The sequence below is a fragment of the Pteropus vampyrus genome, unplaced genomic scaffold (genome assembly GCF_000151845.1).
Source record: "Pteropus vampyrus isolate Shadow unplaced genomic scaffold, Pvam_2.0 Scaffold3, whole genome shotgun sequence".
Taxonomy (NCBI): domain Eukaryota; kingdom Metazoa; phylum Chordata; class Mammalia; order Chiroptera; family Pteropodidae; genus Pteropus; species Pteropus vampyrus.
Window position 1 is genome coordinate 3,436,958 of NW_011888784.1, and position 22,976 is coordinate 3,459,933.

General features: G+C 47.0%; 1 protein-coding gene across 1 annotated transcript in view; it reads left to right on the forward strand.

Annotated features, from left to right (window-relative positions):
* The window catches only part of MYO5B (myosin VB), a 256,918-nt gene that overhangs the window by 205,448 nt on the left and 28,494 nt on the right, over positions 1-22,976 (forward strand). Inside the window, exons 25-31 of the mRNA XM_023532044.1 lie at positions 5,714-5,798; positions 7,074-7,222; positions 8,224-8,343; positions 10,193-10,333; positions 13,765-13,830; positions 17,535-17,774; positions 18,678-18,778. Of these exons, the coding sequence (XP_023387812.1) occupies positions 5,714-5,798; positions 7,074-7,222; positions 8,224-8,343; positions 10,193-10,333; positions 13,765-13,830; positions 17,535-17,774; positions 18,678-18,778 (902 nt within the window). The remainder of the gene's footprint in view (positions 1-5,713; positions 5,799-7,073; positions 7,223-8,223; positions 8,344-10,192; positions 10,334-13,764; positions 13,831-17,534; positions 17,775-18,677; positions 18,779-22,976) is intronic.

Consider the following 22,976-nt stretch of genomic DNA (forward strand, 5'->3'; position numbering starts at 1 on the left):
AGGGATCTTGGAAGCCTTCTCAGGTGACCCCCGGCTCTGTGAGCCATCTGCATCCTTGGAGGCTGGTTGGGGGAAGCAAAGTCCCAGTTTTGTGGTAAATTGGTACTTCACAGACTACGATGAAATCACTCGCAACCCCTCACCCCTGTGGTCAGCCAGTTCAGAGGCTGCAGCCCGTTCCTGGCTGGGGTGACTGCAGTCCTGTCCACCTGTCCTCAGTCACTTCGGGCCCCACTCTAGGGTGTGTTCTGTAGAGGTACACACAACGTGGCTTCCTCTGTTGGTGGCTTCGGTTTGACGTGACTTGTACATCTAGAGAAGCTATGTTGATTATTTCTGAAGCTAATTTGAAGGCGCTCGTAAAGTCATTAGGTGGTGAACTTTCTCCAATAATAGTGTATTAGTTGCATTTAAGGAATGTTTTTCCCCTATTGTATATGCCTCCTAAATAGAATTATTTGATTAAACAAGCTCGTATATACTAGATGTTTTGGTCAACTATAAACACATTCATTAGAATAAACAAATTCTAAAGTAGCCCTTATTTTTGTCTGAGGCTCTTTCACTGGACCTGCACTCAAGCATGGGGTGGCAGCAGTGGGCTGGGTTCTGGTGATGTGACAGTGTGGTCCCCTGGGCCGCGGTGAGGCTCTGGGACCGGGTTATGGGCATTTAGTGAATAGAGGTTAGGGATGCTGCTGACATCTTCCAATGACCAGGACAGCCCAAAACGTCAATAGTTGAGAAACCCTGCTTTATAGAAATCTGCTACAGCCCTTATAGGCTGTCTCATTATTATGCGCCTGGGTTAGGCTGGACACTCTCTGATGGTAGCTACCATGAGTTGTATTCATTTTACATCCCCCGGGCCCTGCCAAGGCTCCTGGCACAGAGAAGCCATGTCAGAAGGTATCTGATGGGTGAATGACAGCCTTGCCCTGTGTCATCTCAGGTGTCAGAAGCAGGCTCAGTGAGCAGCAGCCTCCCGTGCTAAAAAGGCATCATTCTCAGCCAGTGCTTTTTCTTCTTTCCCACACCCTCACCATCAAATAGGTTTTAGTCTCTCTAGACACAAAACATCAGTTGCACTAATTATAAGAGACAATAAATTGCTGACGAAGAATAACAATTTGGCATAACTAGTTACATGCATATCGCTTTTGACCCACCTTTTCTCATTTGATATTCTGTGGGGAGACAGAACATGCCCCCTTGACTGACTCCCCATGGTGCCCTGACCACAAAGGGGCTTCTACTCTCCTCGGTGGGAGAGTGGCCTTCGCATACAAAGACGTGAGGTCAGTGGTTCTGGACTAGTGTGGTGTCAGAATTGTACTCGCTTGTCAGAACCTCATTTCTGTAACTCTTGGCAGTACATCCATGGATAACCTTCAGGGAGAAACCACGTCTGTCTGAATTGAAAGGGTGGAAAGGAGCTGCGGTGTCCTATGGCAGAGAAGGGACAGTTTCCTGGAAGATAGTTTTGAGCCATATTTTCGAAATTGAAAACTTGAAATTTGAAAGGGTTGGATAGTATTGACAAAGTGCTTGGAGCTTTTTGCAAGCCTCTGACAGCTCTCTCTATGGAGCTGTAGAGAGCAGGCCACCTGCAGGCCACCTGCAGACCGTCAGCAGCTTCCCAGAGGAGCTGAGGCTCTGTAGGTAGGACTCTCTCTGCCTTCTGAGTTGTAAGGGGAGAACCAGTGACCTTGCTTGCGCCTGTTAAATTTTCTCCTGACTGTTTCTGCGTGATGTTGAGGGTTAGGGGACTGTTTCCTTGACTCATATTTAAAGAGACAAAAATCTCTGTAAAAATGAGTTAACTCGAAAGCCGGGAGGAAGGGAAGAAGATGGCATTTAAACATAATCCGTTGAAATTCAAACCTCAAGAAAGCTTCTGCCCTTTAGCCAGCATCCCTGGAGCCTCCTTTCTGGCTTTTGCTGCCAAAAACGTCTAGCAGAGTTTGAAAGGTGTTTGATGAGACCACAGGTGGGTCCCCAAGGATCAGTGTGATCATCTCTCCTCCTCAGTTGCATGCAGTAATCACCTAGGTGAGAATCCCAATAGGTCACTGTCTAGTCTCAGCCACCATGCACATACTAGTATGTATCATGTTATTGTACAGAGGATGTCATCTTTGAGGCTCTTTTTGTACAGGTTGGGGAGAGTCCTTCTTCCTCCCCCAAATAGATCATAAAATGTACCACGGATGGCTGGAACTGATGACATGAGCCAGAGAGAGAGTTTGTCATTCAGCACAGTCTGTGGGGAAGCTTGTCACTCCAACTAGAAACTAACTATGAGCCTGTCTTACTAATCTTTTTATCTTTTGCCACAGTTAGCACAGAGTCCTGTGCTTGGTTTTCTCGTGGAATGATTTTTTTAACAGCTTTACTGATTATAATTCACATACCGTACAGATCACGCATTTAAAGTGTACAGTTGAAGGGTTTTCTTGTGGAATGATTTTTTTAACAGCTTTACTGATTATAATTCACATACCGTACAGATCACGCATTTAAAGTGTACAGTTGAAGGGTTTTTAAGAAACACTCACAGTTTTCCAACCATCACCACTGTCAAATTTTAGAATATTTTCATCAACCCCCTCAAAAGAACTCTGTACCCTTTAGCAGTCACAGCCCTGCCCTAGGCAAACACTATTTTTTGTCTCTATAAATCTGCCTATTCTGGGTATTTCATAAAATTGGAATCATATCAAACATGCTTTCTGTGGCTGGCCTCTTTCACTTAGCAAGATTCATCCATGTTGTAGCATGTATCAGTACTTCATTCCTTTTCATTGCTAAGTGGTATTTCATTATGCAGATCTGTCATATTTTATTTATCAGTTCATTAGTTGATGGGCATTTGGGTTGTTTCCACTTTTAGGTACTTTGAACAATGCTGATACAAACATCTATCACAAGATCCTGTGCAAACCTAGGTTTTCATTTTTCTTGGATATCTACATAGGAATGGCATTGCTGGGGCATGTGGTAACTCTGTGTTTACCCTTTTGAGGAACCGCCAGTCTGCTTTCCACAGCAGTGTATGGTGGGACGGCAACCTGGCACAGCAGCTGGACCAGCACAGTCCCCACCGACATTTATTATGATCTTTTTTAATAACCATCCTATTGTGTGTGAGGCGGTATCATTGTGGTTTTGATGACTAATGATGTTAAGCATCTTGCCATGTACGTATTAGCCATTTAGAGAAATGGCTCTTCAAATCCTTTCCCATGTTTCGATAGGGTTATTTGGCTTTTTATCATTGAGTTGCAAGTGTTCTTTATATATTCAGGGTACAAATCTTGTGTCAGATATATGATGTGAAAATATTTACTCCCATTCTGTGGGTTGCTTTTTATTTTCTTGATAATATCCCTTGGAGCACAAAAGTTTTAAATTTTGATGAAGTCCAATTTAACTCTTTTTTTTTTTTTTTGGTTGCTTGTGTTTTGGTGTTGTATCTAAGAAACCATTGCCTAATCCAGGGTTACAAAGATTTGCTTCTGTTTTCTTCTGAGGGTTTAATAGTTTTAACTCTTACATTTAGGTTTTCGATACGTTTTAAGTTCACTTTTGTATATGGTATGACACAGGAGTCCAATTTGTGTTTTTTATGTGGAAATCCAGTTGTCTCAGCCCCATTTGTTGAAAGATGATTCTTTCTTCATTGAACTGTAGCGGCGAGCATTTATTTCTGGATTCCAGTTCTTGCCGGTGATCCGTCCATATATCTGTTTTTATGCTGGTATCATAGTGTCCCAATTACTGTAGTTTTGCAGTAAGTTTTAAAATTGAGAAGTGCGAGTCCTCCAGTTTGTTTGTTTTTTTTTTTTCAAGATTGTTTTGGATCCCTAGATATTTCACATGAATTTTAGGATCAGCGTGTCGATTTCTGCACAAAACCAGCTGGGATCATGATAAGGTTTGCATTGAATCTGTAGGGTTGCATTCATTTGAGGGGTATTACATCTTAACAATACTTAGTCTTCTGATCCATTAACTCAAGATATCTTTCCATTTATTTAGATCTTCTTTAATTTCTTTCAATAATATTTTATAGTTTTCAGAAGTGTAAGTTTCATACTTCTTTTGTTAAATTTATTCCTAAGAATTTTCTTTTCGATGCTGTTGTAAAGAATTGTTTTCTTAATTTCTTTTTTCAGATTATCCATTTCAGTGTGTAGAGATACAATTGAGTTGTGTCTATTGGTCTTGTACCCTACAACTTGTACTCATTTATTAGTTCTGATAATCTTTAAATGGATTTCCTAGGATTTTCTATATACAAGATCACATCAGCTGTAGGTAGAGATAGTTTTAATTCTTCTTTTCCAATCTAGATGTCTTTTATTTCTTTTCTAATTGTCCTGGGTAGAACCCCCAGAATGGTGTTGAATAATGTTGGTGAGAGCACACATTGTTGTCTTCATTCCTGATCTTGGGGGAAAGGCATTCTGTCTTTCACCAGAAAGTATGCTGTTAGCTGTGGGTTTTTATAAATGCCTTTATCAGGTTGAGGACCTTTGTAGAATGTGTTTATCATGAATATTTGGTAGTATTTTGTTAAGGACTTTTTTCATCTATATTCGTAAGGGAGAATGGTCTGTAGTGATGTCTTTTTCTGGTTTTGGTATCAGGACATTACTGGCCTCATGGAAGGAATTGGGAAGTGTTCCTTCCTCTTTTTTTTTGGGGAAGAACTTTTGAAAAATAGAAATTAACTTTTAAGTTTTTGCTGAGTGGTGGAATGGCTTTAAAGGGTATGTTTACCTTTCGTGCCTAATGAAGGTAATGTAGAACCATCTACACATATTCATCCACTGCTCTGTGTAGTGCCTGCTGCTTGGTGCTCTACACACGTCATCTCCTTTGAACCAGCCCTGGGAGCTGGGTGTTGATTTTACAGAGCCAGGATCTGTGACTGTAAAGGTCATTCATTGACTTCGCCTTTGCCCACACTTATGATCACAAGAGTTCTTTCTGTGGTGACTTGCGATGGTTCAAGCAGCCTCTAGGAAAGTGGGGCTCAAGTCTGGATGCCCGAATTGAGGGGCCCTGGGCACACGATTTCCACGATTATCTCCTCACCTGTTTCATGAAGGCAGGGATGTGACGTCAGTGGGAAAATCTCTAGATAGCCTCCTGCAAAAATGAGTGTGCCATTTTCTTTCCAGTAATATTCACCTCCTGTTTGCCCTGGCATTAGTATCAGAAGCCAGACACTGGATTGGACAGTCAAATGTCAGCAGCAAGTCCCCTTTCCTTCCCCAGCATCTGGACTGTGCTGGTCCGGTAAGACAGGCAAGGGCAAGTGGGGTGAAGACCAGAGAGAATTCTTCATCGTGAGCTTCTGGCTTTCCTGAGACTCAGATTTGAGAGCTCATGATTTACCTAGACAGGCAACCAAATGCGAGGAAGCCTGTTACTGCAGTAAGTTCTTGAACAAGGCATGGGAGCTTGGTGCAGACTTTTCAAGAGGTTTTAGTGGGCATTGGAAGACCATCAACAGAAATGAGTCTGTCTTGTTTTAATGGAATTTGTTTTTCAGTGTACAGTTTTTCCCTTGAAATGAAAGCCACTTTAGCTGATTCAATTTTCTTAAAAATCATTTTAACATCACCAGCTGAAATTCAAACCCACTAGAGGATCCTTTCCTTTGCTCAGCTTCACAGGGGAAACATTTTTTTTCTTTCTTCAGCGAGTTGCAGACCTGGAGCAAGAAAACGCTCTCCTGAAAGATGAGAAAGAACAGCTTAACCACCAAATTCTGTGCCAGTCGAAAGGTAAGTACCAAAGTGCTTGATTTTTCATTCTGAGCTCTCATTTATTTTCCACGGTGATTTTCCCCAAAGACTCCTAGCAAGCATGCAGTTAGCAGTGGGGAAAGGGCTTTAATAGAAGAGAGATGCAGAAAAAGGGTGATCTGTGCAATCCTGCTGTGACATTTGGTTTCATGTGGCGAGACACGGATAACGGACGATATGACGCCTTGAGTTTGGAGTCGGGGAGATCTGCGCTCGGAGCACAGCTCTACCATGTGCTACTGCGTGGCCTTGAGCGAGTCACTTAATGTCTGTAGCCCTTTGTTTCTTCATCTGCAACACGGACACCAAGGCCCATGTGAGGAATAGATACCGCGTGTGAGTCACTTAAGATGATGCTTGACACACAACACTTAGGAGCTGCACTTACTGCTGTTCTTAAGTTCATCTTTAGCAACCACAGTTCCTGTCATGGTTTCTTCTACCCAGTGGGTCATTTGTTAATTTGCTAGAGAGAGGGTCATGGGTCACATCCAGGTCCCCTGTGTCAAGCACCCACTGACCCCTGAACTACGTCAACCCCCCGGTGCTGCTTGACAAGAGGGGCATTGGGAATTCCCAGACCCCAGTCCCCACCTGACTTGGTGTGGCCTTCAGCGTATTGCTCCCCTTGCCCATCCTTAGCCCCCCTGCCCCCACCTCGAGAGACTTGAACCGCCTGAGTGCGTAGTTCCATCCAGCATGAATTCTTGTCAACAGCTGAAAGTGTTTTTAATTTCCCTTTTAAAATTGTTTCTTTCCACGAATACGAATAAGTTTGGATAGGGGAGAAAGCCCATCCGTGTTATCTTTTTGCCTCCTCCCCCGCCACCCCCCAGCCTTTGGCCTTATCTCCTCAAATCTGCTTTAATCTCCCTGCACTCCAAGAACTGGAAACATCAGGAGTAGGGAAGAAACTGGAACAAAACCTAGGCTCTCTCGTGAACGCTGCCCGCAGTCGCTGTGACACTTGTTGAAAGAGAGAGGCTGGAGGGTTAACCGTGTGAGCTGCTGGCTTCTCTCCCCCACTTCCCAGGCCAGGGTCATCTTTTTCCCCACCTCTGAAGACCTAAAGCACAGTAACGAGCTTTCCTTTGCTCTGCAGTAGGTGAGGGAGCTGGATCAACTCAAGTGTCTGTGTCAGAGCAGCCGTGGGCAGCCTCTTAACAAGAGGTTAATCAGTGAACGTGGGTCAAGTGCATGTGAGGGGAATCCATTCAGAAAGAGAAAGTGCAGCTCGGCGTGCTTGCTTTCCAGATGAATTTGCCCAGAGCTCTGTCAAGGAAAATCTCCTGATGAAGAAAGAGCTGGAAGAGGAGCGTTCCCGGTACCAGAACCTCGTGAAGGAGTATTCACGGCTGGAGCAGAGATACGACAACCTTCGGGACGAGATGACCATCGTAAAGGCAAGGAGGGCAGTCCCGCCCACAGCGCCGGCCCCACCTCTGGCTTCACAAGCCTGGTGCTTGCACAGCTCCAGCCCCTGTGCCACTGACGCCACTGCCAAGATGCTCAGTCATTCTGTGCCGTGTGAAGGGTGTGGCATCCCAGTGTCTGTCTCTGCCTTTCCTGTGGGGAGTCACCACATAAGGGAGCAACCTGGCAGCAGCCATGCCTGGGGACAGCTTCTTTTCCAACTTTAGGGTCTCAGAAAAATCTAAGTTAAAAACTTAAAGAAAATTCCACCCAAGTGGGTATGTTCTCTGTCTCGTTTCCTGTTCTGGGAGCATCCCTGTGTCGTGGCAGTGACGGCTTGGGGAGTTCTGAATTCAGCTTCATTAGTGTGTGCTGCAGAGAGGCTCACGGGGTCTGATCATCTCTCCCAGTCGTTGACAGAAACATTGTCATATTTCAGGATTTGTCATTCTTTGTACCCCATATAAACATTCCCTCCAGAAAAGTATATTCATACAAGATTGAGTAAGTTCATTGCCTAGAAGCCAGGAAGAGAAGGTGAATTGGAACATAGAGAGAAATCTAAAATTTTCCTACCAAGACCAGTTTTCTCTCTTAAAGCCAAATCAGATGCAAGGGGTAAAAAAGGCATTTTTAAATGAACAGTATAAATGGTAACCCCTACTTCTAATATGCTGACTGTTTTCATAAACAAACTGGTGGAGTACAGGTTGAAGTGGGGGCCGTGAGGGCCAGATTTGCAGCATTCTTCTCGAGAGGAGGCTGATGGCAGGACTGTCGGGGCGAGACTGGGAGATGAGGATTATTTCCCTGGGACTTTTCAGAGAGACTGGCCTCAGCATTAGGGATTTGTATTTCATTAAAAGACAAGGGAACCCAGTCCTTGCAATGAGGCAAAAGTCCAACTCCAGGGCCTACTAGTCTTTGAAAAGTAATACTTCTTATTAACATTAGTTCATTACGAGTTTTTCACATTTTTCTCCTTAAACAGCAAACCCCAGGCCACAGGCGGAACCCATCAAACCAAAGTAGCTTAGAATCTGACTCCAATTACCCCTCCATCTCCACATCTGAAGTCGGAGACACGGAGGATGCTCTCCAGCAGGTGGAGGTGAGTAAGGCAGGTTCTTGGCTGGCTGTGCTCCAGGAGTGTTTGTTACCTGTGTGGAGCTCCCCACAGACATGTACTGTTCCGTTGGTGGTGACCAGAGTGCCCGAGGCTCATCCCTGACAGCAGGACTCAGATGGCAGTGAACTTACAGACAGTACTCTGGAGTTAACAGTGACTGTGCAAAACACTACATTCTTGTTCACCCTACCCTCTCTCCAGAGAAGAAGGAAGAAGGCAGGCCCCTGATTCCTCTTGTAAAGCTGAGAACTGATTGCAGAGAAGCGAAATGGCTGGCTTAAGAAGGAACCACTAAGTCATTAAAATAGATATAATTTATCACCCCCAGTTAGTATCCCAGTGCATACAGTAATATCAATAAATACAGAAGAACATTTTCCTCCCTGACTTGGAAGCTCGATAAACTCAGACAACAACAAATATTTGCTGAGTGATTATATCTTTGTCAGTAATAGCCTCTTAGAGTTACTATGTAATGTACCACACAGTGGACTTCATAATCTGCGTGTAAGTTTGTCAAGGTTCATAGATACACAGTTTTTCCTCTGGCATTTGAAAAGAAGAAAATTACAAGCATATAAAACCTTATGAAGTACACGAAGATAGATGTAGAGGAGAGACGGTTATAAAAACAAGTGTGTTTTGAGCATGTCTTTGTGCCAGACACAGCTAGGGGCTACTGTAGAAACAGCAGGGACAAGCCAGAGAAGGTCCCTGCCCTCTGGAGCTTGTGCGATACTTAGACAATAATCAGTTGATGGAAGAAGTCTGTAATATAATTGCAGGGACTGTTCAGTGCTAAAGGATGATAAGAGATAGTGAGTGACAGAGTGAAGGATGGAAGGATAGAAAAGGAGGGCCTCCGGATAAAAGGTTTATTTTTGTATAGTCCAACATGGTTTGTTGCTTGCTGTACGCACTTAGGAAGCATTTCATAAATGGTAGCTTAAGACCCTTGGTTTTATCACTGCAACCTCTTAAGTCTGGAGGCCACAGTCAGCCTGAACACCAAATGCACCACCCATGTCTTTGTGTATGTGGTCATTTACATGCAGACATAAGCATTTCCATTGGTGCATTTATGTTCTTCAACAAAGCTGAGACTAGTTCTTGACACTGGCCAGAGAAGCTAGCACAGTGCTGGCTAAGCACAAAGCACTCGTTTAATGCTGGTTGAACCAAATTGTTTTGTCACATATGTCCATACATGTGCTTAAAAAATCTACGTGGATATGCTCATACAGATACACGCCCAGGCATGACAGAACTCTGGAGGGCGAACCCAGGCATGAATCTAAAGAAAAAAAATTTCTGGGATACTGATGCTGTACGATCTGTTGGGTAAATGGGTTCCGTGGTAGGGCAAGCACTGGCTCTGTTTCAAGGTGCAATCAAGTGGTTGAAGCACATGCACAGTGATTAGTAACCACATTGATTCTGCATTAGGAAGCATTATGTCCTGAATTTTACAGTGTCTCTAGTGTGACACCATCTTCCAGAAGTGAGCTCTTTTGACTTCCAAATAAAATGGCTATGTCTTTATCTATTTGTTCTTGGAATATATGCCCAGTCATCTTAAGTGGCTCACACAGGAGGAATACAAATGGTTGAGACTCAGATGTTATCTAGACAGAAAATGAGCCTGGAGCACCAACTTTAATATGAGAAATGATGGTTGGTTGGCATTGGCTTTGTATCTGAGATGTGGATTGATGTTAGGGAAGAGAATAAAGACAGCTGATATAGCAGCAGGCAGTGAGGTGCTGAATGTTCCCTACGGCATTTAAGCTATTTAAACTTCCTCTTTCTTGCTCCTTGTCTTCCTTTGAAGGAAATTGGCCTCGAGAAGGCAGCCATGGACATGACAGTCTTCCTGAAGCTGCAGAAGAGAGTGCGGGAACTTGAGCAGGAGAGGAAGAAGCTGCAGGTCCAACTGGAGAAGAGAGAACAGCAGGACAGCAAGAAAGTCCAGGTGCGCGAAGGTTCTGCAGGCCGGCAGAGCAGCACCCTTGTGGTGCTGGCATCAGAGAATGATCCAGCTCAGTTTTCCCAGGGCCCACGTGGCAGGACGTGACCCTGTGGGGTTATTCTGGTGCTGGGTTTCAGAGAATAGCTTTGTCTTGTGTTGATGTCATATCGAGCTTTCTCTGCAAGTGTCCCCAGTCACCCCAGTTGGACAGACGTAAGCTTTCCAGTGCCCCCAGGGCAAAGGATTTCCACTGGTGAAGCTATCAGGGAACCTGTGGCATGATCCCCCACAAGCAAAGAGGACCAGAAATGTATGGTTTAAAGTATAATAACAAGCTGAAGTCAACTTAGAGCAGAGAAAGTCGATTGCCCTTCCATCGCTGGAGTCCGGCCTGGGCTTGAGCTTAGCCCCGCTGGGTCTGGAGCAGACCAGGTCGGCAGTCATCACCTTTCTTTCCCATGACTGCACCCTCACCTCAGTCCAGATTATCATCTGTATCTTGGCTCTTAAAAGGTTATTATTTGAAACCTTAGTGTCCCTAGACATATCACTCGCTCTATCTCAAGGACCCATTGGGCATCAGTGCCAGACTTGTATTCAAAATGCTTATTAAATGAGAGGGGATAAAAACATAAGAGAAATCCCCAGCCATCGAAAACTTCATAATCTAGTTTGGAAGAACCAGACATAAAACAGTTGAAAAATAATAATGAATACTAAAAATAAAAAAATGATAAAAACATCGGTAGGGCTCAAGTAAATGCAAGGCCGGGCGCACACCGACGGGCGCTGTAGGAATAGAGGGAGCCATTGCAGGCAGCGGCGATGAGGAGGTAAGAGCCATTTCTATTTCTTGGGAGGGATAAGGACCACTTCTCATGGGATTCAAGGCCGATTCTGACCTGGGTCATATCATTAGCTGACTTCACAGTGGGTTTGTCAAAGGCCTTTGATCTGTTCTCAGGCCTGAGTTGCCAATTGTGGAGTCCAAACCCCTCTCCGCATCCTCAGTCTTTCCCCTGCTCCCACCTTTGCACACTGTCTCCTTTTGTAACTCCCAGCTTCCCTTGCCAATCAAATGTGTTGCAGATGCTGATCTATGTTGCTAGTAAATGCATGGGGTTTTTTTCCCTGAGCAGTAAGTGGGGAGGTAAATCTTGCTGATGGATTGAAATCTCTCAGATGGGTTGGACTCAGAACGGAAAGTGAAAGGATTAGGTTTATAAATGACTCATTCAATGAGAAGAGAAGCTACCCTGACAGGCGAGCACAAATCAAATACATGGAAAGCTGTGTAGACGACGTCAGACGGTGCCTGACATGAGAGTTCCCGGCCCACCCAGCTACCCCGAAAGAGTCACTCACACGATCCTCACCACAGACATGCCAAATAATTTTGGAAGATGGCTTTAGGTCTTTGGCTTATCACAATACCAAACTTTAAAAAGTATCTGTTTGCTTGAAAAATAATCACCGAGCAAGAGAGAAAACTGTAGGCTTGGCCTGTAGTCTTCTAACATGTATCAAGGTCATTCTCTATTTAAGGAGAACGACCTTGTTTCCCAGAGAGTTGAGTAAGAAGGGCAGGATGGGACAGGGGAGATGATGGCATCCCTCTGTGGCGCCCTGAAACCAAACTTTCAGAGGTCATTTTGCTGGAGCTGCCCTTGGTCCCAGGAAGAATCCTGAGCCACTTGGGTCTTTATTCTGGAGCGAGATGATCCAGTATCTCAGCTATAGGAAGAGGCCAGGCTCTGCATAAGGAACAATAGGAAGTCTGTAGGATGTACCATCAGTGAGGGAGTGACGAAGCCCACCACGAGGATGGGGCGTCTGCGACAGCCAGCCAGGCTGTCCATGTGTTTGACTTCCCATCCACTGGCGAAGTTGCCTTGGCCAGGGTGACTCTACGTCCGCCCACTTAGAAACATGACTGCCAGCAGCACATCTCCATGCTCACAGTAACCTGAATTTGAGTAAGTGATCTCTGTTTGCCAGGAACCTGAGTACTCAGTTGTCTGTGGTCATATGGCAGGCACAGGCCTCTCCCTAGACTAGTAGGTTCACACAGTTCTCCCACTGCTGATGATGGCAAGCGGAGCAGAATCTGGTGCCTTGGAGAGTTCTCTTCCCAGGTCACAGGGCTGGAAACAGTGCAGTCAGTGTAACCGTCCTTGATATGGGGGGAGCTACCAGAGGTGCTCTGACCTGGTCCCATTCTCTAAGCCTGGGGCACAATCCATCCAGCTGGTCATGGCCTGGCCTTGAATTTAAGGTTGCTACCACTGCTGCTCATTAGGTATTGTCAGGTTTTAGCTCCCAAAACCCATCTTTATTCAGGGACTATCACCCATTACTTGAAATCACCCAAGCAGTTCACCATTTATGAAGGTGTTTCTGTCCCTTCTCATTGGACAAGGTGAATAACTGCCAAATAATGACAGGAATCACCAGCTCGGCTGAGTCCTAATGGGCTGGTATTCCAGCCATTGCCACCCAGGTCCTCTAGCTTTGGAGTTCCGATGTCAGACAGAATTTACTGAGCATCAGCGGGGACCAGTTGTCACACTGCTGTAGGGTGACATGGAGGAAGCGGGCTTCTCCACAGGAGGCTTAGAGTTATTTAGTTGGGAAAGCAGGATACACATAGGTACACATACATCCCCCAAATACCTAAAAGCTCATTAACTTCATTAATAAATACATAATTATTATATATTACTTAATCTCCTTAATAAGTTCGTGAGTCACATAGTTTCCTAGGGCTGCCAAAACAAAGTACCACAAAGTGGATGGCTTAAAACAACAGAAATTTATTCTCTCGTCGTTCCGGAGGCCAGAAGTCAGGAATTAAGGTGTCAGCAGGGCCTCATTCTCTAAAGGTTTTGGGGGACAGTCTGCTCCATGCCTCTCTCCGAGCTCCCGGTGTCACTCATAATCCATGGCATTCCCTGGGCAGCTGCATAACTCCGTCTCCACCTCATGGCCACCTTCCCCATGCATCCTTCTTCTCTTCACATAAGGACAGTCATAGTGGATCAGGGCCACCTTAACGACCGGATCTTAACTTGGGTTACATCTGCAAAGACCCTCTTTCCAAGTTAGGTTATAGTCACAAGTACCATGGGTTAGGATGTCATCATATCTTTTGGGAGAACTTAATTCAACCCCTGACACACTGTTATACATATTCAACCCATAGGTGCCTGTGAGGAGCATGCGAATAAAGTTATGGAGGGGATGAGGGGGGCAGGAGGGAGATGTTTACGGAGAGCTTCACTGCAGCCTGAGGTAGTGAGCTACATTTTGAAGGTGGGAAGGACGTGCATTTGTGCACAGGCAAAAGCAGCATGTTTTCATCATGGTTGGAAATACTTTTGTGGAACATCTGCTTTGTAGTCCATGTTCACCTTTCTGTCTCTTTTTCCATGCAGGTGGAACAACTGAAGAGTGACACAGATTTGGACCAGGACGCAGATCTAGCCTACAATAGTCTGAAGGTGAGATTCTTGAACTCTCACCCTGTGGAGGATGGATGACAAAGCTGGGCGTCAGGCAATGTGGTCGTAAGCTCGGGTCTGTTAATAAGTAGAGCCACAAGCACACAATTTCTTCTTCCAACACTTTAGTTTCTTCATCTTCGAAATGAAGGAAAATCTGTGTTTACTGCAAGGAACTATTTAATATATGTTAATAGGAAACCATTCCCTCTGTCCACAATACCTCTGATACAGAATGTGGGGGTTTTCCAGAAGCAATTCTTCAGTTCTCCGTGGACACCAACTGGATGTCCTACAGCCCCACTCATGTCTGGAACAGACTACCTGGAGTTAGCACAGATCCACTGGTGAGGAGCTCAGTCCCACAGGGCTGCCCTCACTTCAGATGCCAATCACAGGCTACCCATGCTTCTGTCCAACTTGGCCACAAGTCGGGGATTCCCACCATGCCCTCCTCTGGTTCAATAATTTGTGAGAACAGCTCACAGAACTCAAGAAAGCCCTTTACCAACTATTAATGGTTTATTATGAAGGATACAAGTTGAACAGCAGAGTGGAGGAGATGCATAGGATGAGGTGTGAGGGAAGGGATGTGTAGGTTCCAGGCCCTCAAGGCACATTGCTCTCCCAGCATCGTGATGAGTTCACCAGCCCGAAACTCTAAACCCTGTCATTGAGGTTTTTATGGCGGTTTCATTGCATAGGCGTGATTGATTAAATCGTTACCCAGGCGTTTAACTCAGTTTCCAGGCCCTCCCCTTCCTGGAGCTGGTGCCAGGGCTGAAAGCTCCAGCCTTTTGATCATGAGCCTGGTCCCTCCTGCAGCCAGCCCCCCTCTTCCAAGAGTCACCTCATTCACACACTCAGGCGTGGTGGCAAGAAGCTTATTTTGAATAGCAGGAGATGCTTCTTTCATCCCTCACACCAGAAATTCTGAGAGCATCAGAAGCTCTGTGCTGGGAACCTGGGACTAAGACCACATGTCATAACAAACGATGTTCTAGCACCCGGATCACCCAGGAAGTTACAAAAGAGTTTTGGAAACCTTGCCAGGAACTGGGGCCAGAGACCAAATGCAAATTTCTTATTATGTCACGTATATCTTACCTACCTGATAGTTTCAGTAGAAATGTGGCCAGTGGAATAAAACCACTTTGAAGAAAATAATCAAGACTTGCATGGAGAGATGTAAGGCCAGGATCTCCCAGTGCATCCAGTGATGGCGCAGTGACAAGGTGGCTTCTGGTGCGAGGGCACAGACCAGGAACGGGGCATTAGGGCGCTCCCACTCCCCTGTTCTCACAGAGTCTCTAATTGGGAATGTACCCCATTGGCCAGGGTCAGTCACTCTGGTCCCACTTATAGGACGACGCATAACTCAGGACAGCTGTGTTGCCCAGGGGAACACAGCCCTGAATCACACCCAAGCCTTTCTGAAAAGCTAGGGCCACACTGATGGTGTAAGAAGAGGGTGCTTTATAGGGGTTTCCTTCTTGAGTCATTGATTAGACTTATTTTCTGCATGGGATATTTAAAAGATCGAAAACCCTCCAGGGGGCGGAGAGTCTCTGGACATGATAAACCCCTGTGGTGTTGTGCCTTCTGCCATTCTCCAAAGGCTGAGCCCCAGGGGAGGAGAAGGAGCTGGTAAGGCTCTGGAGGCATCAGCCCCACCCACGTTTAGAACTGTAAGCCTGTCTAGCGCAGCCATTCTTTAAGGGCTGTCCTGGGACCAGCATCATTGGGAACATGCTAGAAATGCACATTCTCGGGCTTCAGCCAAGACCCCCGAATCTGAAGCTCTGGGCTGGGGCCCAGCGATCTGTTTTCACATGCCCCTGTGGGACTCCATTGCCCATCACCTCTGAGAACCGCAGCTCTTGTTTCTCTGGGAAGTGCTGCCTCAGGACTTGAGTGTTAAAATCAACACCTCCATCCAGCGACCTTGTGAGGAAGGTGCCATCCCGTTCCCACAGGCCACATCTTCACTGTCCGGCACGAGGCCTGATGCAGGGGGCCCAGAAAATATTTGTCCAGAGATCTCACAACTCTGTAACTGCCCCTCTCTGCTTCTGTGGACAGGCCAGGATTCTGAGTTCTGGGACCTGGCTTTCCCTTCGTTGTCCGTAGCGAAACCGGACTTAACCCGCGGGCCTTGTCGCAGACGCTGGCCTGGGGACCTCTGATTTGAAGGGAGGACTGATGTCAGGGAGACTGGCTGGGATGCTTCTCACTTCATGGCCTCAGACCTTCAGAGAAATAATGGAAATTGGGCTTTTAGGCAAAATCCAGTCAACCTGTAGTTAGTGGGCCCCTTCTCTGCGTGTCTGGCTGAAAGCTTTAGAAGAGAATGAAAGGTTGGGAAGTGTACGCTGCTGTCGAAAAGTGTAGATGCTTCCTGAGCAGGAAGACAAAGATCTAAGCAGATGATGAGACTGCACACCTGGCTGCGTGGCTATTTTTTCCAACCTGATCCTGACCAAATTGAGTTTGAAAAACCTGCCCGCAGTACATGAGTAAGATGAGGCTACAGGGGAGGACTCCTTGATGAGTAATGATTTTTGCTTAACTCTGGATCCCGCTACCAGAATTTCCCCCTGATCCTCCTATAACATATAAAGAAACCCCAGCTCTCGGGCAAAAGCACGCTATGTGGGTACTGGGTTCAAGGCTTAGGCATGCTGCCCGTGGGGGCAGGATTGGGTGGAAGTATCCTGGGGCTGGTCCCACCTGGCAGAGCAGTCGAGGAGGCCTGAAGTGTGTGGTGGGGCTGTGAGATGGGAGTCCAGGCCTCTTAGTCTTGGCGTGGCCTCTACAGAACACTCTGGGCCTCCTGTGCTCCATCCTCAGCATCCTCATTTGGAAAATAAGAGTTATGCCCAATGGCTCCTAGTTTTATGTCTCTACGGCTCTGTAATAAATGTGCAACTCATGCCTACTTATCCACATTTTGGAGTTTCTTAGGGAAATTTTGAATCTCATGTATTCCAGGGCCCTACCAGCAATATATGTGTGATCATCAGACTTTAAATGTTCGGAATTCATCTCACAAACAGTTATTTTATCCAGAAAAAGTTAAATACCTTCTAAAATTGAATTTCAATGGCACTCATGACTCTGAATACAAGTAGTTTTTCCTACACTGTCATTGATAGTTGGTGGCTTTCTATGTGACCAAAAGAACAAAAGGGTATTCTTGGTGTATTCTCTAAATTATTAAGTCATGTGATGCTCTTTGGGAAGCGGGAAGCGGGGAGTGCGCTTGCTAAATAAATAAGTTTAGGAACTTCTGCATCTCATAACCTCTCTTGGAAAGTCACAAAGTACATTAATGTGTGAAGGTTCTAGGAAGTCCTGTGTTAAAAGCACGTGGTTTAAAATTAACATGGCATTTCCACAAGGAAGGGCTTCATTAGCCAAGCACACTTAGAATATGCTATTGAATCACTTTGGAGAATGCTATCATAGAGGCATCATGTCAGATACTTCACACCGATAACTTAGAGTGGTGGGTTCAAATCTAGGCCCCGGCTTCGGCTACTTGCTGATGCCATCTGAACTTTCACCCTGAGTTGCATTGTTACAGTGGGAAGGTTGCTCTTAGCTTCCCAGGAGGAGGGAGGCGGAGGAGGAGGCCCGCATGGGGCGAGTACCCTGGATCCGGGCAATAATGGATGGAGTGTGCCCCTCGGGCTGTCTTCCAGAGGCAAGAGCTGGAGTCGGAGAACAAGAAGCTGAAGAATGACCTGAACGAGCTGAGGAAAGCCGTGGCGGACCAGGCCGCCCAGAACAACTCTACCCACAGCTCCCCAGACAGCTACAACCTCCTTCTGAACCAGCTCAGGCTGGCCAACGAGGAGCTCGAGGTTCGCAAGGAGGAGGTGCTCATCCTTAGGACTCAGATTGTCAGCGCCGACCAGCGCCGACTTGCTGCCAAGAGCACGGTAACAAGATGGCAGCCGTTGTCCGGCCCGTCGGGGTGGGGGGGCTGGCGCTAAGTAATCGATTTGGTGTTTTTCTTATGTATCTTTACATAAGAAAAACAAGGTTTTCTTATGTAAAGATACATAAGAAAAACAAGGTGTTAAACCTAAAAGAGCAGAGTCTTTTGTACCAGGTCTCCCCTAAAGGGAGAGCAACGTCCTTGCTGCCCTCTTCAGCACGGCCTTTCATGGGAGACTTTGCTGGACGCTTCCAGAATCTTCTGAAATTACTCAGTATGAATATGTTCAAAAGGAAGAAGGCACAGATTTAGAGACGAGGGTCACGACCCGAGCAGCCCCCTCGTTCTGGTTTTGCACCTCCTGCCTTGCCCCTTGCTATTTGCTTTGTTTCTGAGGTGGAGAAAGCCTTCCCAGGGCAGCACGTCCACCTTAGCATTTGTTCCTAATGTTCGCACCTTCTGGGACAGGTTGTGGAGCGAGAGCGAGGGGCTGGGGGCCACCTGGGTCACTCCTGGGCGTGGCCCCGGGAGCAGCGTGGCGGGGAGGGGGGCATCCTAGTAGGCAGGAATGAGTGTAGAGGATTCAAAACTGAGACAGATTTTAGTCACATCCTCTGGGTTTGGGGTGCTTTCTCCTCTGGGGACGCTGTCCTTGCCATCTTATGTCCATTCCTCCACACTCAGTGCCTGTCACAGCCAGACCTGGTCATTCTGTGACTCTTCCAGAGCGACCTTGAAAAGGCCACATTCCTGCCTGAGTTTAACTGCTATGATCTGGGCATGTCCTGGGCCTTTGTCTTTTCCCTAAGGATCGTTTTTATACCTCTGTCTATATATGAAGTCATTTCGTGGCTATTGTTTGTATAACCAGAGTTATTTATTTTTTCAACCTTGGACCTTCCAGGAGCCAAATATTAATGCCAGAACAAGTTGGCCTAACAGTGAAAAGCATGTAGATCAGGAAGATGCCATCGAGGCCTATCATGGAGTCTGCCAGACAAACAGGTAAGTCCTACCTTGTGGTAACTATATCTGGAGGAGATGCTGGCAAAGGGGCCCTGCCCAACCTAATCTGTGAAGGCCACCCCTCAGGCACCAGCCGTGCACTCAGCGTCAGGGCCTTATCTGCAATAGGAGTTAAATGAGAAGGAACAGTGAGTCCCGTGTCCTTAGGAGCCTGCTGTTAGCTTCGGCAAGACTCCAGTAACACCTGTGCAGCATCCAGAACCCAGTCCCTCTGAGAAGCATTCAGAAAGGGAGCTTCACGGGGAGGTTTGACAGGAGGCCAAGGAAAGGGAAGGGCTGGCCAAGAGTGGCGTTCCTCCTTGCGAAGGAGGTTGGCACAAAGTAGCCCAATTAAACAGGAAGAAGGGTCTGTTCCAGCTGTGTACTACAATGCCATCTTTACCCAACCCAGCTGGGGGGCATTACTCAGTGGCGACCCCGTTACCTTCAGAGGGAACCCAAGGAAGGCACTGCAGAGATTGGATGGGAGAATTTGACCATGAACCATATCGGCTAGAATGAGGTTGCCCTGGATTTAACCAACCACCCCTGGTCCCTCCTCAAGGATGAGCTACCCAGGGTTAAGGCAAAAGAGCGACTGTCCGAGGAGGCAGCAGGCCTCCCGGGATGCAGGACAGAGCAGAGACCCCAAGGTAGTGTGGCAGAGGACTTGAGAATGTGCACGCTGGAGTCCCGCCTGTCACCGACTATTTAGTAACTACTTCTTAACCATTCAGTACCTCAGTTTCCTCAGCTGTGAATTGGGGACGGTCATAACAGCGTACCTCATACGGCGTGAGATTAGATGAGCGAGTTTGTATAAAGCACTTACAACAATGCCTGCACATGATAAGCACGCAAACAAAAAAAATGTTAGTGTTACTATCGCTGCTATTATTATTTTTGCCTCCTTGTGCCCCTGTGGGCACGGGGGAAAATGGAGCTGGCCTTTTCTCTGGTTACCTTTCTCTTGTAATCTCAACTCATTGAATGTTGAGCCATCACTAAGCATTTAAAATTTCTGAAAACAGCAAGCACTTCCAGAAGACCTCGGTAGGTGGCACCGGGAGCGCGAGTGAAGTTATTTGAGGGCATGTCACAGCATCACCGAAGAAGACTTAGTGCTCTGATTTCCAGATCTTCTAATGTAGCCCCTCTTTCTGCGGAGAAGGAAACTGAGGCCCAGAAGGGTTGAACTGCTCAGGCCCACAGCTGGCCTGTAACTGAGTCAAGGTAGAATCCAGAAGGCCTGGCTTGCAGGCCAGGCTGCCTCCCGCCCCCTGTCAGTATCAGAGGGCCCTAGGTGGAAGCTCAGTTTATTTCAACAGAGATGTAATTCTTTCCCCTAGAGGACGGAGAGAAGAAAATGAAGGTGAATCTCACAGTGCTAAAACTAGAGTCAAGTCATTTTAAATTACCTTGGGTGAAGATAAGAAACAAGACAAATAAGAAAAAAGAGCACAGGTGATATTTAAAGTTTATAAAAAGAAAGAAGGAAATAGGCATGGTTGGTCTTGACAAGCTAGTGTGCTTATCTTTCTGATCTTCAGAGCCATCACTGTTATCAGCTCTCTCTTTCTTCATCCAGATGGCTGTCAGGGATCCAGTCCCAAGTATAGGTTTTCCAGGGGCTGCTTAATGCCCTGGATTTGTCTTCCTTTGCAGCAGTAATGATGGTGATAAAATAAAAATAGCTTCTCTGATATCTTAAAATAATTCCATTCCCAGCAAGCCCAGGCTGTAATAGGGAACTAAGAGCCTTTGAAACCAGTTAAATACAGAAAGCCGCTGCCCCCTGGAGGGGAGGGGCCTCTGGAAGAACCTGCTCCTCAGTGCCTGGAAGTGTGGAAGCAGCACTCACAGGTTTGCCTCTCTTCCAAGTTGGTGAATCCCAGCAGTGAGGGAGGACAGCCCTGGGCAGGCTGGCCAGGCAGCAGGACATGGACTGTGATTCCTGGAGCCCCACTGGCCAGGGCAGCCTGTCAGAACAAGGGCTGCCCCGGTGACAGCTACTTTTCCTCTCCTACTGTTTTCCTGGCTTAAGTATAAATTGTATCACACGTGCGAAGGTGTGAAGAACTTACATACACCGAGCTTTGCTTAGCTTTCTGGAGGGATTTGGAACACTTCCCCATGTCCAGTCGCAGCCTCAGAGCCCATGGTTCTCAAGTTCAAAGCTTTTTTCACTCGAGAACTCTTAAGTTTATAGAGTTCTGTTTCAGTCTTTACAAATGTGTCTTTGTTTCTTCCGTTGTTTTCAAGTGGGGAAAGAGAAGCCAGTCTTGAGGGCCTGTGGTTCGCGATGGTTCTGGGACTAGCTGCAGGAACATGTGTAGCACTTCAGCTTCCAAAAAGCTCTCTCATTTCCCGTCTTGGGAACTAAGAGAAGCTAGCATCGTTATTATCATTTTATATATGATAGTTTAAATAAAGAGAGGGCTGGTCCTTTCCCCAGAGATAGGCTGCTGCCAGCAGGTGGGTGTTTGGAGAGTGTCTTCTCAGGGCTGTCTGGAGCCGTGTCCGTCATGGTGCGTGTGGGAGAGGGGTGGGGAAATGGGATCGAAGAGCAGAGGTTCCCGGTGCTCTCAGGCTGGCCTTACTCTAGGCATGCAGTCAAAGCCGCAGAGTTAGGTAGGGGCGGGAGTGTGACCAGGGCTCAGGTCAGGCTCCAGGAGGAGTGTGTTCCTTTGGCCACTGGCTCTTTCCACCCAGGACTTGCCAAGTCCACACAGCTCCAAAGCGAGACTTAGCATTACCGGTCCCTTCCTCAGCTCCCTGGGAACCTCCTGCAGGCCCTCCACCCAGCAGGTCCCAGGAAGCAACAGGAAGTCCTTGGCACAAAGATTAGCTTTGCCGTTGCCCCCTGAGCTTGGGGGTGATTACTCACCCCCTAATGCAAGGGTCCCCAACCCCTAGACCACAGACTAGTACCGGTCCGTGGCCTATTAGGATCCGGGCCGCACAGCAGGAAATGAGTGGCAGGCAAGTGAGCGAAGCTTCATCTGTATTTGCAACTGCTCCCCAGCACTAGCATCACCACCTCAGCTCCACCTCAGATCAGCAGGCATTAGATTCTCATGGGAACACCCAGGCTTATCCGGAAGGGGTGTGTGCAGCTAGCTGCCCTAGGACTGGCTTGGAGTTGATGGCCAAGTGCCCCAGCTGCTGCAGGATGTCTTGCTCAGAATGGAAGGTGCGGCAGAGCAGTGTGCTGATTCTGCTCAGATTTGTTCGCAGGTCCTCCCTTCACCTGCTCCTGGCTAGAAACGCTCAGCTTTCTTCTAGAAGGTGATTCTTCCCTTACGCTTCCCCCCAAATCCTGTTAGTTTGAGCCATCAGCATAATTTCTGCCTCTTTCAGTGGCATGACCATATTTATCCACGAATAATTCACCACCTGTCATTTCAAATGTTTCTCTCGCATTCTTGGTGTTGGGGTTGCCACATCCCATTTCTCAGAGATCCTGAGAAATCTGGGCAGTTGGGTAGAAAGTCTGGGTGTGAACTAAGGAAATAAGGGCACATTCATGGAGCACAGAGTGGCCGTTTTAGAGACAGGAAACGGACCGCCTCCCAGCTGGCAGGAACCTTTGCTGGTTCTGTCCACAGGGAGGCAGGTCCTTAAGCTGGGCAGAGGGATGGTTGCTGGGCCCTGATTTTCCATCTCCACAGAGGGAAAGTAAATGCTGCCCTGGGCCTCTTCTGGTACATGACCGTTACAGTTAATAAGGTTATGTAGCTAAAGTTCTAGAAGAAGCCTCTCAGATCATCCGGCCAGGCACCTCCACTTCACGCATGAAGACACAGGCCCGGGGTGTGTAGGTGGTTAGCCCCGGCCGCCGGCTCGTTAGCAGCAGACCTGGGAGTTTGCCGTCTGGACACCTGACTCTCCAGTTCCCTCAGCGTGGTCTTGCTGCCTCCTGCAGTCGGAGATTCGACCTGCTGCTTATTTCTGTGTGTGTCTGCAGCCTCTTTGGGAATAGGGCTCAGCACCGGTGATAGATACGCAAGAGATTTTCCATGAATATTTGTTGATTTTATTAGTTGACATCAAGCACTTATTATTAAATTCCTGTGAGCTGCTTGGGGTTTTCCTTCTCACACCACCAGGTGGCGCCCCCCCCCCAGGGCCCTAGGTGGAAGCTCAGTTTATTTCAACAGAGATGTAATTCTTTCCCCTAGAGGACCACATGATAAGC